We start from the raw sequence: 16,932 nt of genomic DNA, 5'->3' as shown, positions 1-16,932 counted from the left end.
TATTAGAGGGATGCTTTTCAACAGCAGAGACAGCAGAGCTGGGATTTTGCTTACTGTTGAATTCCAAGCAATACTGTTCTGGGGACTAGCGAGCAGATTGCATTAAGAGTTAGCCAGTACAACAACATGCCATTGCTTTTAGCCCCCAGACTGGGGAGAGTAAGAGAGGGAGAGGAAAGTGCTCCAGCTCATCCCGTAACAAACCTTGGCCATCTGTCACTAATGGTGTTAGAGAGGCGACTTGTAAAAATGCATAAACGTTAAGTAAAGAAGGTTTGAGAGGAGGCACTGTCAAAAGTGAAAAGCTCAGAGAAAATTGAAGGCCATAATGGAAACATAATGGGCTTAGTGTCACAGTTGTGCAGACATGCCCGGGGAGTATGACGTCATCGACTCCTAACCCAACCCAATCCAGATTCAGGAAATTACTGGTACACGGGCGAAACAGCTTTTTCAAATATACCAACAGCATAATTCCTGGTTGTGTAGGGATGCATTCTGTAACAAGCTGAGGGTCATAAGAGCTCTCCCTCTCAGTGATACCGTAAGAGAGCAGACTGTCTGGGCTGGGCCGTCTCTGTTCTGTATACTGGGGCCATGGTGACTGACAGACAGACAGCAGTCAGCCGCAGCAGGACTCTTTTTGGTGACTGTTATTTAATGCCTCGTGTTCAGGGAGATTGAGAGAAAGAGGGATTACAGCTTGTCCCCATTGTTTGTTCAAATGTGCATTAGCTTCTTTATCAAGCGGTGGTTAAGAGCCGAGATTCCAGATTTAGTATTCTCATCTGGTGGGAGGGAGGGGGTGCCAGAGAGACTGCTCTGATCAGAAGGGCTTACAAAAAACTAAAGCAGATTTGGAGGCAGCCCATGTGTTGGCTATTTGGAGAACATCCAAATATATTTTAAGTGACATAACAGAGGGTGTGGGTATGTGGGGTGGGCCAAGGGAGACAGAATGTGCTAGGTGAACAGTTCACTTAAATGAAGAGGCCTAGCCAGGCGGTGTGTGTGTTATATAGTTGTTAGTCATCATGGGATAAGGTTGAACATTTAGTTCTCCATGCTCCATCTGAATATAAAATTGCATATTAGATGTTTATTTTTAGGATACATTTAAATACACAGTTACATTGTCTTCTGCTTGTCAAGAATGATGCCAACAAAAATGCTTAAAAACATTATTCTGAATAATAAGTTTGACTTACTATTAGGGTAAAATGTCCATACGCTGTCCAAATGTATTTGAAAGATTTTTAATCAGCAAACACAAGACAACCAAAGGTAACACACAATATCTGAAACAGAAGGAACCTCTTTTTGGTTGACATTACTTTTTTTTTTTGTTAAATAGCAATGATGACGAATGGATTCCTTGGAATGTGACATGAGAGATGATGAAGTGGTGGCAGGTTGCACTGCCAGAGTGGGATGACCATTGCACCTATCCGGTGTATGTGACAATAAAAAACATCATCATCATTACTGAGAGGGCTGGATGCTAGGTCTGGGGTGGGCACAGGCTGGAGGGGAGGAGAGGGAGAGGAGGGGATGGCGAGGCTGGGCCTAGCCCTTGGAGGCGGTGTACTGGCGCAGCAGTGAGGAGATGGAGCTGGATTCAGTGACCTCCTCGGGCAGAGAGCCCTCCTGGTCCTTAATGGACGGGTCTGCCCCAGCCTGTAGGAGCAGCTCCACTATGTCAGCAAACTCACACGCAGACGCTGCAGGACAGAGAGGGTGAGGGGAGGAGGGAGCAGAGTAACACAGTAGGGTAAGAGAGAATGAGAGAGAGAGAGGAAAGAGATATAATTGTGATGCACTTCAGAGGTAAAAGGATCCAGGGTTGACTACAGGTGACATGCCATGAAAGCAGCCATTTCCATATATCATTTTGGGTGGTATGACAAGAATATACACTTATCTGTATATCTAACAGTACCCAAATCACAAATTGAAAAGGATAGGATCACCTTCAAAAGGCTTCAAGGTCACTGGAGACATGATGCACACAGCTACGTCTGAACACAGCCTCTAAGCACAGCTCATTGGTGTTAATATTCCTTACGTTTTTAACCTGAGTGCAGGAGTCAATGAAAAGGTCATATGGATGCCCATTGACATTGCCCTGAACCTGTGGTTGGCTGAAACACTGAATTTGTGCCGATTTGCAATTGGTTTCCCACTAAAAGGACTTGCAAGCTAGGCTAAGATATGAGGAGAGTGCTTGCATTTTCTTAAACCAGTTAGCGAGTCACAGCGCTGATGCACTGAGATTCCTCCGCGCTCTGAGTGTTTTCAATCACTCTCTCCTCTTAAAAAGAGAGCTATCCTGCTCCTGTGTGATAGGCTGATGTCAGCGGGAATGGCTGATTGACAGCAGGCCCTTTTAAACCTCCAGCCCAGAGGTTGCTAAAGTGCCACCCGTTCTTAGCAGGGAGAAAATAAGAGGCTTGGTTATGTCAGGTTCGAGATTTTTCTTCTCCTTCTAAATGTTATTTTATTTTCCGGGCTGCGTGCGCCGTGCGGGGCCTTGGGCTGTAAAAACCCTCATCCCCCCCCGGGAGTCGTTGAGAAGGAGAACAATTTATAGTGTGCAGTAAACCCTCAATTAATCATTTGCCAGCCACTGTGGCCCAGTGTAAATAGAGGTGGAAATGAATTTTCATTCTCTGCTATTTGTCTCCTGGAGTTCATCGCTTATGTTTATTAGTCATTTTTTTATGCCCCATCCTCCTGTCCCTGCCTGGTTTGGTGGCAGTGGTGGTGGTCTACTGTACGCCAGCCACGTGACCAGTCCCCACACTGCAGCCGCCAAGCGCCCACTCAGCCCAGGGCCAGATGGTGTCCCCCCCCACACACACACACACCAAGGGCTCAGAGGACATGGGGACCGCCCATGGGAGGGGGTCTTGAGAGTCCGAGGAGCACTGTTGATTTCCTTGGGGAGACCTGGTGATTATTACACACAGCACCTCCATACGTACAGATACACACAAACACACACCCTCTCACACTGACAGAGAGAGAGATGGCAAGGAGGAGGGATGAAAGAGACGCTGATGGATGAAAGGCACCTGAGATAGCAACAGCAGTAAAAGAGGGATAAGAGAGGGGGATGAGAAAGAGGGAGACGAGAGGCAGAGGGGGACATATGCAGGGCCAAGAGAGCAGATGGTTCATGGTTTCCCATCCATCCCCATACAACTGTTCACACTCATAAACAGATTCAATTTACATTACATGTACATACATACAAACATTCACACTCAAACACAGCCTAGAGACACATATTCACCCAGAATTCCAAATTAAAATCTGTGATATCCGGAAGATTACCATAATGCAGTGCTGTCTGGCCCTCGTCATCCTGTGAAAGGAGAGAGAAATGTTAAGAAACCTGAGAAGAGTTCCAGACAAACAGGTCTAACTTGCAGACACTTAACACAGTAATAGGGCATATAAAACAAGCTTAATCATAGAGACAACCATTGCTCATAGAACAATGAAAGAACCGTAGCCTTGTCAGTTGTAAAGTTGTGGCTTGCAAACTTTGCAGTTGAGAAAACTGCTTTTACCTCTCGACTAAATCAAAAACCCTATGATTTCCCCATAAAGGGGATTATGTGAAAATATTAAATATTGATCTCAACCTGAGCGAACAATTAAACCTTTCAACTTGAGACTCTATAGCAGCCTGAACCAGGGGAAGCAATGGCATCAGCCCAGTATCTACCCCTGAGCCCTAGCTGAGCCCTCTCTGAGCCCTCTGCCACAGGTTAACACACTGTGGCCAATGGGCCAGGCAGACCTCCGTGCTCAAAAGGCTCAGAGGGAGGGAACAAAGCCTAGGCGTCTCTCATAATTGTCCTGGGGTGAGAAGGTGCTAAACGCATTACCCATGGAGGCCGTCCCATCACACAATGGTCTTGGTACAAAGGAGCAGTCTGCCCTGAGCACCGCCACCGTTTGGGACAAATTGAAGTGGTGTCTATGGTCTGTGACCGGAGCTGAGCTGAAGAAAGACAATATTTAGGACAGAGGTCAGCGGGGGTGTAAATCCTGTGGGCTGTGTATGCAGGCGGCATGAGGCCAGGAGTGAGGAGGTCAGTGTAAATACAGTAAACATAAAACTCTGGAGTATAGTCTGATTACAGTGGGAATATGCAATTTAATTGTGAATAATGATGAGTGAGAAAGTTAGACGCACAAATATCATAACCCCCCAAAAATACTAACCTCCCCTGTTATTGTAATGGTGAGAGGTTAGCATGTCTTGGCGGTATGATAATTGTGTCTAACTTTCTCACTCATCATTATTCATGATTCATTCAGGACTATCCGTAATCATGGTAGTGTCGACATTAAGGTCTTCAGAAACATATCCTATTCTTATTTACAATAAAAGTGACTCCAGAATGACACAATACATTATTTACCAATACTTTCTATTGGGCACAAAATATTCTGAAACACAAACAGCGAATGCATCAAACAAGTTTGTAGAGTCACAAGCTTGATGTAATCATTGTATGCTAGAAATATGGGACCAAGTACTAAACTTTTATCCCAATAGTCACTGAATCACTTATGAAAAGTCACTTCATCAACTGTTCAGGTGACGGGCGGTTTTCATCATGATGACCTGAACTGTCTGCCAGAGTAGAATCTTTTAAATATAAGAGCGGGCGATGGTCTTACCTGCACGCTTCCTTGTCCTGAAGGCGTGCAGGTCCTTGACAGCCGATGACCTTCTCCACAGACCGGACGATGCGCTGCAGTTTGCCCTTGCAGAGGGCAGACGCAGACCCAAACGGTGATAGAAGAGGTGAGGATGGACCCAATGAAGACGTGTAGAACCCAACCAGAATTGTCCAAGTGAGTTTGAGTTTCCACAGCTGGCGCAGATAGTACATCATCCTCTGTTGAGCCTCCTTGGTCCCCACTGTGATGTTGTCCTCCCACTTGAGGTTGTTGCATATGATGGTTCCCAGGAATTTGATTGACTTGGCCGTGCTGACGGCTGAGCCATCAATCTCGAGGGGGAGAGATGGCGGGGGGCATTTCCTGAAGTCAACCACCATCTCCACGGTGTTTACTGTGTTGAGTTCCAGGTTGTTGCGAGATAAGGTCTAAGGCTGTCAAAACCTGACTATCAGCATCCAGCATTCAATAGTTGGGACACACCTACTCATTCCAGGATTATTAATAAATTTTTTACTATTTTCTACATTGTAGAATAATAGTGAAGATAGTGAAGCGAAATAACACATATGGAATCATGTAGTAACCAAAAAAGTGTTAAACAAATTAAAATATACACTGCTCAAAAAAATAAAGGGAACACTTAAACACAATGTAACTCCAAGTCAATCCCACTTCTGTGAAATCAAACTGTCCACTTAGGAAGCAACACTGATTGACAATAAATTTCACATGCTGTTGTGCAAATGGAATAGACAACAGGTGGAAAATATAGGCAATTAGCAAGACACCCCCAATAAAGGAGTGGTTCTGCAGGTGGGGACCACAGACCACTTCTCAGTTCCTAGCTGATGTTTTGGCCACTTTTGAATGCTGGCGGTGCTTTCACTCTAGTGGTAGCATGAGACGGAGTCTACAACCCACACAAGTGGCTCAGGTAGTGCAGCTCATCCAGGATGGCACATCAATGCGAGCTGTGGCAAGAAGGTTTGCTGTGTCTGTCAGCGTAGTGTCCAGAGCATGGAGGCACTACCAGGAGACAGGCCAGTACATCAGGAGACGTGGAGGAGGCCGTAGGAGGGCAACAACGAAGCAGCAGCAGGACCACTACCTCTGCCTTTGTGCAAGGAGGAGCAGGAGAAGCACTGCCAGAGCCCTGCAAAATGACCTCCAGCAGGCCACAAATGTGCATGTGTCTGATCAAACGGTCAGAAACAGACTCCATGAGGGTGGTATGAGGGCCCGACATCCACAGGTGGGGGTTGTGCTTACAGCCCAACACCGTGCAGTGTTGAAACCGTTTGGAAATGGATTCTTCCAACAATGTCTGCTGGGAACTATTGGGTTTCTAAAACCAAGACCTGTCTGTGTTTTGGTATTCAGATTGAGGTTGATTAAAACTATAGTCTGGGGTTGATTTTTAAAGGAACACAACCACAGTATGCACCCTGCAAGAACGTAGCCACACATGTATGTTTACCATGCTTTAGTGTAAAAGGATCAATATATTATAGCACATTGTTCTCCACCGGTTCTGTGATTTTGGAGGATGGGAAAGGAGAACTCTCCCCCTTCTTCTTTTCCTCCTCGTGTATACTGTACTGTACACCGTGCACGTTTGGCATTTGCCAGAGAACACCAAGATTGGCAAATTCGCCACTGGCACCCTGTGCTCTTCACAAATGAAAGCAGGTTCACACTGAGCACGTGACAGACGTGACAGAGTCTGGAGACGCCGTGGAGAACGTTCTGCTGCCTGCAACATCCTCCAGCATGACCGGTTTGGCGGTGGGTCAGTCATGGTGTGGGGTGGCATTTCTTTGGGGGGCCGCACAGCCCTCCATGTGCTTGCCAGAGGTAGCCTGACTGCCATAAGGTACCGAGATGAGATCCTCAGACCCCTTGTGAGACCATATGCTGGTGCGGTTGGCCCTGGGTTCCTCCTAATGCAAGACAATGCTAGACCTCATGTGGCTGGAGTGTGTCAGCAGTTCCTGCAAGAGGAAGGCATTGATGCTATGGACCGGTCCGCCCGTTCCCCAGACCTGAATCCAATTGAGCACATCTGGGACATCATGTCTCGCTCCATCCACCAACACCACGTTGCACCACAGACTGTCCAGGAGTTGGCGGATGCTTTAGTCCAGGTCTGGGAGGAGATCCCTCAGGAGATCATCCGCCACCTCATCAGGAGCATGCCCAGGCGTTGTAGGGAGGTCATACAGGCATGTGGAGGCCACACACACTACTGAGCCTCATTTTGACTTGTTTTAAGGACATTACATCAAAGTTGGATCAGCCTGTAGTGTGGTTTTCCACTTTAATTTTGAGTGTGACTCCAAATCCAGACCTTCATGGGTTGATAAATTGGATTTCCATTGATTATTTTTGTGTGATTATGTTGTCAGCACATTCAACTATGTAAAGAAAAAAGTATTTAATAAGATTATTTCTTTCATTCAGATCTAGGATGTGTTGTTTAAGTGTTCCCTTTATTTTTTGAGCAGTACATTTTATATTTGAGATTCTTCAAAGTAGCCACCCATTGCCTTGATGACAGCATTGCACACCCTTTGCCCTTGAATGAGTAGGTGTGTCCAAGCCACTCCTACGTTGTCTTGGCTGTGTGCTTAGGGTTGTGCTCCTGTTGGAAGGTGAACCTTCGCCCCAGTCTAAGGTCCTAAGCGCTCTGGAGCAGGTTTTCATCAAGGATCTCTCTGTACTTTGCTTGATCCTGACTAACCTCCCAGACCCTGCCACTGAAAAACATCCCCACAGCATCATGGTGCCACCACCATGCTTCACTGTATCTTGTTTCTCATGGTCGGAGAGTCTTTAGGTGCCTTTGGCAAACTCAAAGGAGTGGCTTCCATCTGGCCACACTACCATAAAGGCCTGATTGGTGGAGTGCTGCAGAGATGGTTGTCCTTCTGGAAGGTTCTCCCATCTCCACAGAGGAACTATAGAGTTCTGTCAGAGTGACCATCGGGTTCTTGGTCACCTCCCTGACCAAGGCCCTTCTCCCCCGATTTCTCAGCTTGGCCAGGCGGCCAGCTCTAGGGAGAGTCTTGGTGGTTCCAAACTTCTTCCATTTAAGAATGATAGAGACATTTTTTTGGTAGATCTGTGCCTCGACACAATCCTGTCTCGGAGCTCTATTCCTTCGACTTCATGGCTTGGTTTTGCTCTGACATACACTGTCAACTGTGGGACCTTATATAGACAGGTGTGTGCCTTTCCAAATCATGTCCAATCAATTGAATTTACCACAGGTGGACTCCAATAGGGTTGTAGAAACATCTCAAGGATGATCAATGGAAACAGGATGCACCTGAGATCAATTTCGAGTCTCATAGCAAAGTGTCTGATTACTTATGTAAATAAGGTCTGTTTTTTATTATTAACAAAATTAGCAAAAATGTCTAAACACCTGTTATCGTTTCGTCATTGTGGGATATTGTGTGCAGACTGCTAAGGATTTTTATTTATTTAATCCATTTTAGAATAAGGCTGTAATGTAACAAAATGTGGAAAAAGTCGAGGGGTCTGAATACTTTCCGAATCAACTGTATGTACCTAGTAGGTTCCTCAGGTCCTCCGGCACTGGACTTTTAACTATCCCTAAGCCTAGGATCAAGAGGTATCGAGAGAAGCCTTTAGTTATTATGCCCCCAGCCTATGGAATAGCCTGTTTTTTCTTCTTCTGTGAAGCACATTGTTGCATTCCATGTCGGAAACGTGCTGTATGAATAAAGCATGACTTGATTTGAACATCAGTAAAGCCTCTTTTTCTTAGCCTTTGGCCCTAGCCTATTAACCAGTGAAGACAACCATTAGTGGAACCAACCCAGTGTCAGACAAAGACTGTCAAATCATCCCAGAGCACGAGGGGGAGGGAGATCACCTACGCTGCTTGATAAAGGCTCTCTCCAACGATCCCAGAGTGAGATCCTATTGTTTACCCTGAGCAGCACCACTTCAGGGGCCTGCTGATTCCATTAGAGAGTTCAATTCCCCCAAGATGGATAGAATACTGATGCAAATGTCCTCAACCATAAATGGATCGGGAGAGACACAGTATTTTCCTGTGGTCTGCCTCTACGGTAATGTTGAGTATTCAGGACAATGTTAGTGTTAGGTTTAATCCCACTTGATGTACAAAGTATAAATATCAAATACACACAAAAGTACAAATCTGGACAATAAAAGCATGTCAGTGGGCAGACGCTCTCACACACACACACACACACACACACACTATAGTTGGTCTATTGCCCTATGCGATAGAGGCAGAGTGGCAGATGTTTAGTGCAGAGGCAGCGAGTGGGACCTTGATGCACACAAATACATACAGGAATAATTAAACTGTAAGGGGTTTAGGTCTTAATCTGCTCCCTCCAACTGATGTGGTGTTAGTGCCGGACGGCTGTGACAGCACGGTGTGTGCAGGAACACTACCAGGGTATGACACACGCAAAAGTTGCCTCATACAGTACTTGACACAACACACACACAATTAACACAGATTAAAAGTGTATAAAATAAGTGGGCAACCCGAAGTAACTAATGCCAAACCAAACATGTAAACATAAGTTTGTATTCAAAATATATTAACTTAAAACAGACAAAAAGCATGTTTGTACATCTTAGTAAAATTATGAAACCAAAAGCACCAGGTTTCCTTTAAAGGCATATATTGTATATAGCCTATGTGGCAGCAGAATCCAGAAGTAGGACCCTGCAGGTTGGTGCACTACTGTGACTGACTAAAGGGTCCATATATGTTAGTGGAGGTGAGGGCTCTGCCCTTTACTGGGCTCTTTAAAGTGCTGCAGTGTGGAAGCTGGCTGGTCCTGTTTGTCTGGGAGCCGGGGGGGGGGGGGTCCTCTCGCCTCTCCTCTCAGCATTTACTAACGCTCCAAGAGGGGCTTGATGGAATCAGGAGAAATTGGATTGTCTCCCATTTGCTTTTGGAAAAAGGAGGAGACTTCCTAGCTGGAGGTAGCAGTTTTCTATGTAGCTCTCCATCCCATTACAGAAGCACATCACTGCAAAGCTCTTTTTTTAAATGTCACCAAAGTTTTCCTTGCGTTGCAAAAATGCCTCGATGGATGTCAGCATACAGCTTAATGAAGCAGGTTCCATACAACAGATGAGAGGAATGAGAAGTAGGGGGACTGGATCTAATGGCACAGAGGACAATATGGTTTGGAGAGTTACACCATGGAAATTGATTGGTCTGTGTGTGTGGTGGCAGTACTGCAAAAAGACTACTTACACAAATCTATCATTCCGTTTTTTCAGATTGAGAATGTCTGCACAAGCGAGTCAAACTATATATTTTTGTCTGGTTGCCTTTTTTTCTGTGTGTACAGATATAGGATCCTAATTTGATCACTCTTTTGTTGCTGAGAATTTCCCTGCGACGCAGGAAATGCGGATGAGCTTCATGATTTACATAAATTCACTGAAAACCTGCACTAACACACTGTTATATTAACAGTATTCCACTTTTCATATAGCCTAACCAACGATCAAGCAACATTATGGACTAAACATTCAAATCCTGTTGCCCTAGGATTATTTTACTGAGACAATATAGGTCAAATTTAAATCTTACATCTGTATGTTTGTGACAGTCTATCAATATGTCCATCCCTGTTTCTCTATTTGTTTGTAGAAGCCAACACCCTTGGAGGGGAGTGGTGGAATTTGCCTTCCTAGTAGCATGGGAGGAAAGAGGCTGCAGACAGAGAGAGAGAGTGAAATAACATTGATAGACATGAAGAAAGTAAAAGGGACCATAAAACAAGAGATAAAGATGGATAGAGAGAAAGAAACATGAAAAAAAGTGAGAGAGAAAGAGATAGGGGACAAAACGGTTACAGAACAAGGTCTTTCCAGTACACCACAGAAAAAGTAGGTTTGTCTACATGAGCCAGACATATTCCGTAGAGAAATATGCCCTCTCAAATCCATTTCCATCTGTAGAACCTGCTGCAGCATGAGGCAACAGGCAGGGCTTGGGTTTGTGCTCTTCATGGCCAGCAATTAAAAGCTTTCTTGTTTTCATACCACAGCAATCCGACAACTGCCCATGTCATATGGTAGGTGTGCTGAAAGCCATTGTGGGATTTTTATCCTTTAACACCATTCTCTATTCCAGCTACATCTTATTCTCTAACCGACGCCCCCATTCTCTCTCCCTCCCTCCCCCTCTCTCTCTCTACCCCCTGCACCTCTCTATCTCTCTCGCTCCACTGTCCCTGACAGCCACATTAAACAAGTGGGAAAAATTGACAAGCAATTATGATTTATGATCAATGCATGCAGCTGCAGCTGACTTGTATAATGACAATGGCGCTGGGGAGAAGGGAGAGAGAGAGGGGAGAAAGGCTCGGCAGTCTCCAGGGCTTGCAGTGGGACTTGTAAAGGGAGCATGGATAGAACCCTCCACCATTCATATGCAGATACCATTACGATGAGCAGGTGCCATTAATCAGAGTCTCAGAAAGACAGAGGAGAACAGGCTGATCCCGGGTTATTCCAGGTCTCTGAAGACCTGCTGCTGGGTACTCTATGGTACTGCCTGTGGTCTCTATGTTACTGTGTTCCATTAAAGTAGACCACAGGACACACACAGCACACTGACAGGCTGAACAGATGTCTCCAGATCAAATACAGACACTCTACTGTTCACGTCTGTTTGAAGTTCATCACAGGAGTGGAGTTCTATACTGCCAGTGATCTTTATATGTTACGGAGCACATGAACTGGAAATGTAAAAAATTATTATCCGAATATCCGTGATTTTCTTGTAAAGAGACAGCAGCTTTTGTTTATCTGGTTGTGTGCATCTGTGACTCTGTGTGTGTGTGTGTGTGAGGGAGCTGGGTATCCAGAGGTAAAGGGATCAGAAGACAGTGGCACCCCTAATTGAATCTGTGCAGTGAGTGTTAACCTTGCCATTCAGCGTGTGAGCTCTGCCATGCTGGTGCAAATTAGCACTTCCCCAAAGTGTCCTTGAGGTGCCTGGGCTGCCCCTCGCCTGCCTCCGGGCTCCACAGCAGGTCACCCCGTGTGCCAATAAACCGCCTCACATGCTCTCTAAAGCACACTAATATTTTATATAATTCCTGGAGAAGAGGAACCAGAGAGCTCAGGGGCCTGAAGCAAATGGCCAAGACCACTCCAAGAGGTCTGACGCTCTTCTCAACGTCCTAATCAACTGAAAACGTTTGGAAATGGATTCTTCCAACAATGTCTGCTGGGAACTATTGGGTTTCTGAAACCAAGACCTGTCTGTGTTTTGGTATTCAGATTGAGGTTGATTAAAACTATAGTCTGGGGTTGATTTTTAAAGGAACACAACCACAGTATGCACCCTGCAAGAACGTAGCCACATGTATGTTTACCATGCTTTAGTGTAAAAGGATCAATATATTATAGCACATTGTTCTCCACCGGTTCTGTGATTTTGGAGGATGGGAAAGGAGAACTCTCCACCTTCTTCTTTTCCTCCTCGTGTATACTGTACTTCTCTTCCTCCCCCGGCACCTCTCTTCCGCTTTCTCGTCTCTCTCCCTCCCCCTCCTCTCCCACCGCTCTTGCTTGCTCCCGAGGGACTCCGCAGAATCCATTAGCATGGGGGAGAGTGGCAGGGAATTAACATTGGTGTGCTCCAAGTCGAGTGGATCATCAATGATGTTTAAAAAGAAATATAGAAAATAAATAAATACATAAGAGTGTAATATGAAAATCAATGGCCAGGCAGCATGCATTTGGGAGAGAGGCCCATAAAGTGGGGTTGAGAACTAACTGGACCCCGAAGAGGAAAACAGTCACTTTGTTCTCTCGCTCTCCATCAGTAAGCAGCTGAGGACAGCTTTAATGCTCAGCGCAATTTATGTGGATTAAATAAATTGTTGAGTGTACAAATTGTGAGAAGCCAATAAGAAAGGTAGTTACAACACTAACTGCAAAGAGGGACTTTTCTTCTTACCTGCAGCAGGAATATGAGTCACGTAGCTACTTCTTTACATGGTGCTTCATACAATAAATCCACATCTGTGCATGATCCTATTGGGACTTTTAAAAATGGTCGTGCGGCCGTTTTACTTTCATTTAAACATGTGCCATATAACCTCTGCCAGCAGGTATAAATGTCAAATGTACTGTATGAGCGGTGTAATTTCACCACTCGTCTGTGTGGCTGAGCAGAGACGTTCTGTAGAAGGGTTGCTAATGCATAAGTCATATTAGAAATAACATTGTAATACCCTATCAAAAGTAAACGGTTGCTTATTAAAACTCCTATGATTCCCTTCTGTCAAACTGACTTTCTGTAGACCTCTCCTCTTTTACTAAAAAAAAGCACACACACACAAAAACATGTGCTTCCACAAAACAGGGCAATTACCTTTCGCCAAGGTAAAGAAAACATACCCACCCCCAGCCACTAAAAAAGGCGTGAGTGAGTACTCAGCAGTGGCTTGGGAGCGGGTGCAGATTGGAAACGCTGGGGCGATTCATTACAGTTTGTCAATGGCCCTATTAAAAGAGAGGAAGCAGGGCTGGCTTTCTGAAATATCTGTATTAATGTGTGCACTGAGCCGTGGGTGTGTGACCTGTGTGCTGTAGCTGGGCAGTGCAGACGAGATTTATTCCTGCCTATGCGGGAACACTGCCATTCTCACACAGCAGGCAACGGGCCTCCCCTCCCTCCCTCCCTCCCCCCCACACACACACACCGTTAAACTTATGACGAATTCCGTTAGATATTTGTTATGACTCCGATGACTGAGCCATTTGTTACGGGAGGCCGTGCTGGGAAGGGGGAGGGATACAAACCTGTAATAATGCTCCTGCCGTAGAATTTCAATCAGCTGCTGTTGTTCCTGTGTGTGTGTGTGTGAGATAGTGTGTGCACGCGCGTTTACTAGTTTAATAACCAAGGCAGTCGACACGGAGGTGGAGGACAGAGATGAGAATGTGCAGTACACTGGCCTGTATTGCTCTGATAAAACAGACCCTGGCTTTGGACAGACCAGGAACACAGCTCCAATCTCACGTCGATACTCTACAGTTCAGCCAAACACAGCTAAGGGTACAAAGCTGTGATATTTCTATTCGCAACACATTAAAATATCAAATCCACACAGGATGGCATTGCCACTAACTAGGACGATGCAGCAAACATTTAATAAGCCAAATAGTAAAACACAGTTGACTTAGTGGGAGAGAAGACTTGTTCACAATAAGACACTAGGAGAATGTCAATATTGCCATCATACAGTACTTAAAGCCACTGCCTGAGGCTTCTGTGCAAGACATAATCCCTTGTCTTAGAGCCTTGAATTAAACTGGATTTAGTCTATACTGTAAAGAGACCACTGACATCAGGAACCTACAAAGGATAGCCATATACAGTGCCTTCAGAAAAGTATTCACAGCACTTTTCCACATTTTGTTATGTTACAGTTAGAATTTAAAATGGATTAAATTCAGACTTTGTGTCACTGGCCTACATTTAATACCCCATTATGCCAAAGTGGAATTATGTTTAAAAATAATAAAAAGTTGAAATGTCTTGAGTCAATAAGTATTCAACCCCTTTGTTATAAAAAGCCAAAATAATTTCAGGAGTACAAATGTGCTTAACAAGTCACATAATAAGTTGCATAGACTCGCTCTGTGTGCAATAATAGTGTTTAGCATTTTTGAATGACTACCTCATCTCTGTACCCCAGACATACAATTATCTGTGAGATCCCTCGAGCAGTGAATTTCAAACACAGATTCAACCACAAAGACCAGGGAGGTTATCCAATGCCTCGCAAAGAAGGCCACCTATTGGTAGATGGGTAAAACTAAAAAGACACTGAACATCCCTTTGAGCATGGCGGTTCTTAATTAATTAGACTTTGGATGGTGTATCAATAAACCTAGCCACTAAAGATACAGGTGTCCTTCCTAACTCAGTTGCCAGAGAGGAAGGAAACCACTCAGGCATTTCACCATGAAAGCCGACGGTGACTTTAAAAATAGTTACAGAGTTTAATGGCTGTGATAGGAGAAAACTGAGGATGGATTAACAATATTGAAGTTACTCCACTATACTAACCTAATTGACAGAGTAAAGAAGGAAGCCTGTACAGAAAATAAATATTTCAAAAACATACATCCTGTTTGCAACAAGGCACTAAAGTAAAACTGCAAAAAATGTGGCAAAGAAATTAACTTTATGTCCTGAATACAAAGCGTTATGTTTGGGGCAAATCCAACACAACACATCACTGAGTACCACTCTTCATATTTTCAAGCATGGTGGTGGCTGCATCATGTTATAGGTATGTTTGTCATCGGCAAGGACTATGGAGTTTTTTAGGATAAAAAGAAACGGAATGGAGCTAAGCACAGGCAAAATTCTAGAGGAAAACCTGGTTCAGTCTGCTTTCCAACAGACAAGGGAGGCAAATTCACCTGGTAGCAGGACAATAACCTAAAACACAAGGCCAAATATACACTGAGTGAACAAAACATTAGAAACACCTTCCTAATATTGAGTTGCTCCCTTTTTTGCTCTCAGAAGAGCCCCAATTTGTCGGGGCATGGACTCTACAAGGTGTCAAAAGCATTCTACAGGGATGCTGTCCCATGTTGACTCCAATGCTTCCCACAGTTGTGTCAAGTTGACTGGATGTCTTGATACACATGGGAAACGGTTGAGCGTGAAAAACCCAGCAGTGTTGCAGTTCTTGACACAGTCAAACCGGTGCGCCTGGAACCTACTATCATACGCTGTTCAAAGGCACTTAAATCTTTTGTCTTGCCCATTCACCCTCTGAATGGCACATATACACAACCCATATATCAATTGTCTTTAACACGTCTCCTCCCCTTCAGCTACACTGATTGAAGTGGATTTAACAAGTGACATCAATAAGGGATCAAAGCTTTCACCTGGTCAGTCTGTTATGGAAAGAACAGGTGTCTAATGTTTCGTACAGTTGCTTACCAAAACATCATTAAATGTTCCTTAGTGGCCTATTCACAGTTTTGACTTAAATAGTCTTGAAAATCTATGGCAAGAACTGAAAATTACTGTCTAGCAATGATTAACAACCAACTTGACAGAGCTTGAAGATTATTAAAAATAATGTGCAAATATTGTACAATCCAGATGTGCAAAGCTCTTAGAGACTTACCCAAGAAAGACTCACAGCTCCAAATCGCTGCCAAAGATTATTCTTATGTATTAGGTCAGGGGTGTGAATGAGATATCTGTAATTCATGTTCAATACATTTGCTAAAATTTCTAAAAATATGTTTTCACTGTCATTATGGGGTATTGTGTGTAAATGGGTGAGAAAAAAATATTGAATCATTTTTAATTTAGGAAAAATATGGAATAAGTCAAGGGGTGTGAATACTTTCTGAAGGCACTGTAGATAACACTGCATCTCACAACAGCTATAGCATAACATGTCTGTGTCCCGATATTGTCTGAGAAGGTTTTTCTTGTCTTCACACAACCCAACAAACTGCCATGGTCCCCATTTAAACATAGAAACAATCACCCACATAGACACTAAACAGCCAGGCCATGGGGGCACTTAAGCACTTAGCAAAGATGTCATTTCTCCTCACATCAATATCAAATCAATGTGTTTATTTTCTAAGAGGTTGTTCATAAAAAAAAATATATATATATACTTATGGTATCACAAATCAAAACACACGGCCCTTGTTGTCGACGTTCACGCTAACCTGCCACTCAGCAGTCAATACAAAATCAAATAGAGAGTTTTAGTAGAGTAGTCTAATGTGAATGTCTATATTTCACAGTAACAACTACCTAAACTAGTTCCATAGTCTCTCCCAGGCAGTTGCAGTCAACAGTGGAGAAACCCCCCCCCCTAAGAGACAGGACACCAACATGGAGTCGCCCCGCCGTTCCTCGGTCCCCTCTGCCCTGTGATGCCTGTCTGTCTGTCCCACATAATGCGTGGCCATGAACTAGTTGTAGCCCAGCCAGATATTTATTACTATTGATCTACCTGGTCCCAGCCAGAGACTTCTGTTCTCTCGGCTCTCGGCTCTGACCTCAATTAAGTTATGAATTTCTATCTGATAGACTGCAAGCGTTTTAGCCCGGCGTGGTCGAGGCCGGGAGTGGATTAATTAGAATCAGCGGTGCTGAGAGTCACCCTCTGCGCCTCATGGATCATG

At 44.4% G+C, this 16,932-nt stretch overlaps 1 protein-coding gene across 2 annotated transcripts in view; it reads right to left on the bottom strand.

Annotated features, from left to right (window-relative positions):
* Positions 1-1,079: 1,079 nt before the first annotated feature.
* LOC115192486 (acyl-CoA-binding domain-containing protein 6) overlaps positions 1,080-16,932 on the bottom strand; it is a 35,900-nt gene continuing 20,047 nt past the window's right edge. For both annotated transcript variants that reach the window (XM_029751047.1, XM_029751048.1), the window contains 2 exons: positions 3,337-3,367; positions 1,080-1,721 (listed from right to left, as the gene is read on the bottom strand). In XM_029751047.1, the coding sequence (XP_029606907.1) occupies positions 1,567-1,721; positions 3,337-3,367 (186 nt within the window). In that variant the 3' untranslated portion in view covers positions 1,080-1,566. The remainder of the gene's footprint in view (positions 1,722-3,336; positions 3,368-16,932) is intronic.

The sequence above is a fragment of the Salmo trutta genome, chromosome 4, assembly GCF_901001165.1.
Source record: "Salmo trutta chromosome 4, fSalTru1.1, whole genome shotgun sequence".
Taxonomy (NCBI): Eukaryota; Metazoa; Chordata; class Actinopteri; order Salmoniformes; family Salmonidae; genus Salmo; species Salmo trutta.
The sequence above is the reverse complement of the archived record's forward strand: the minus strand, read 5'-3'. Positions and strand labels throughout refer to the sequence as shown.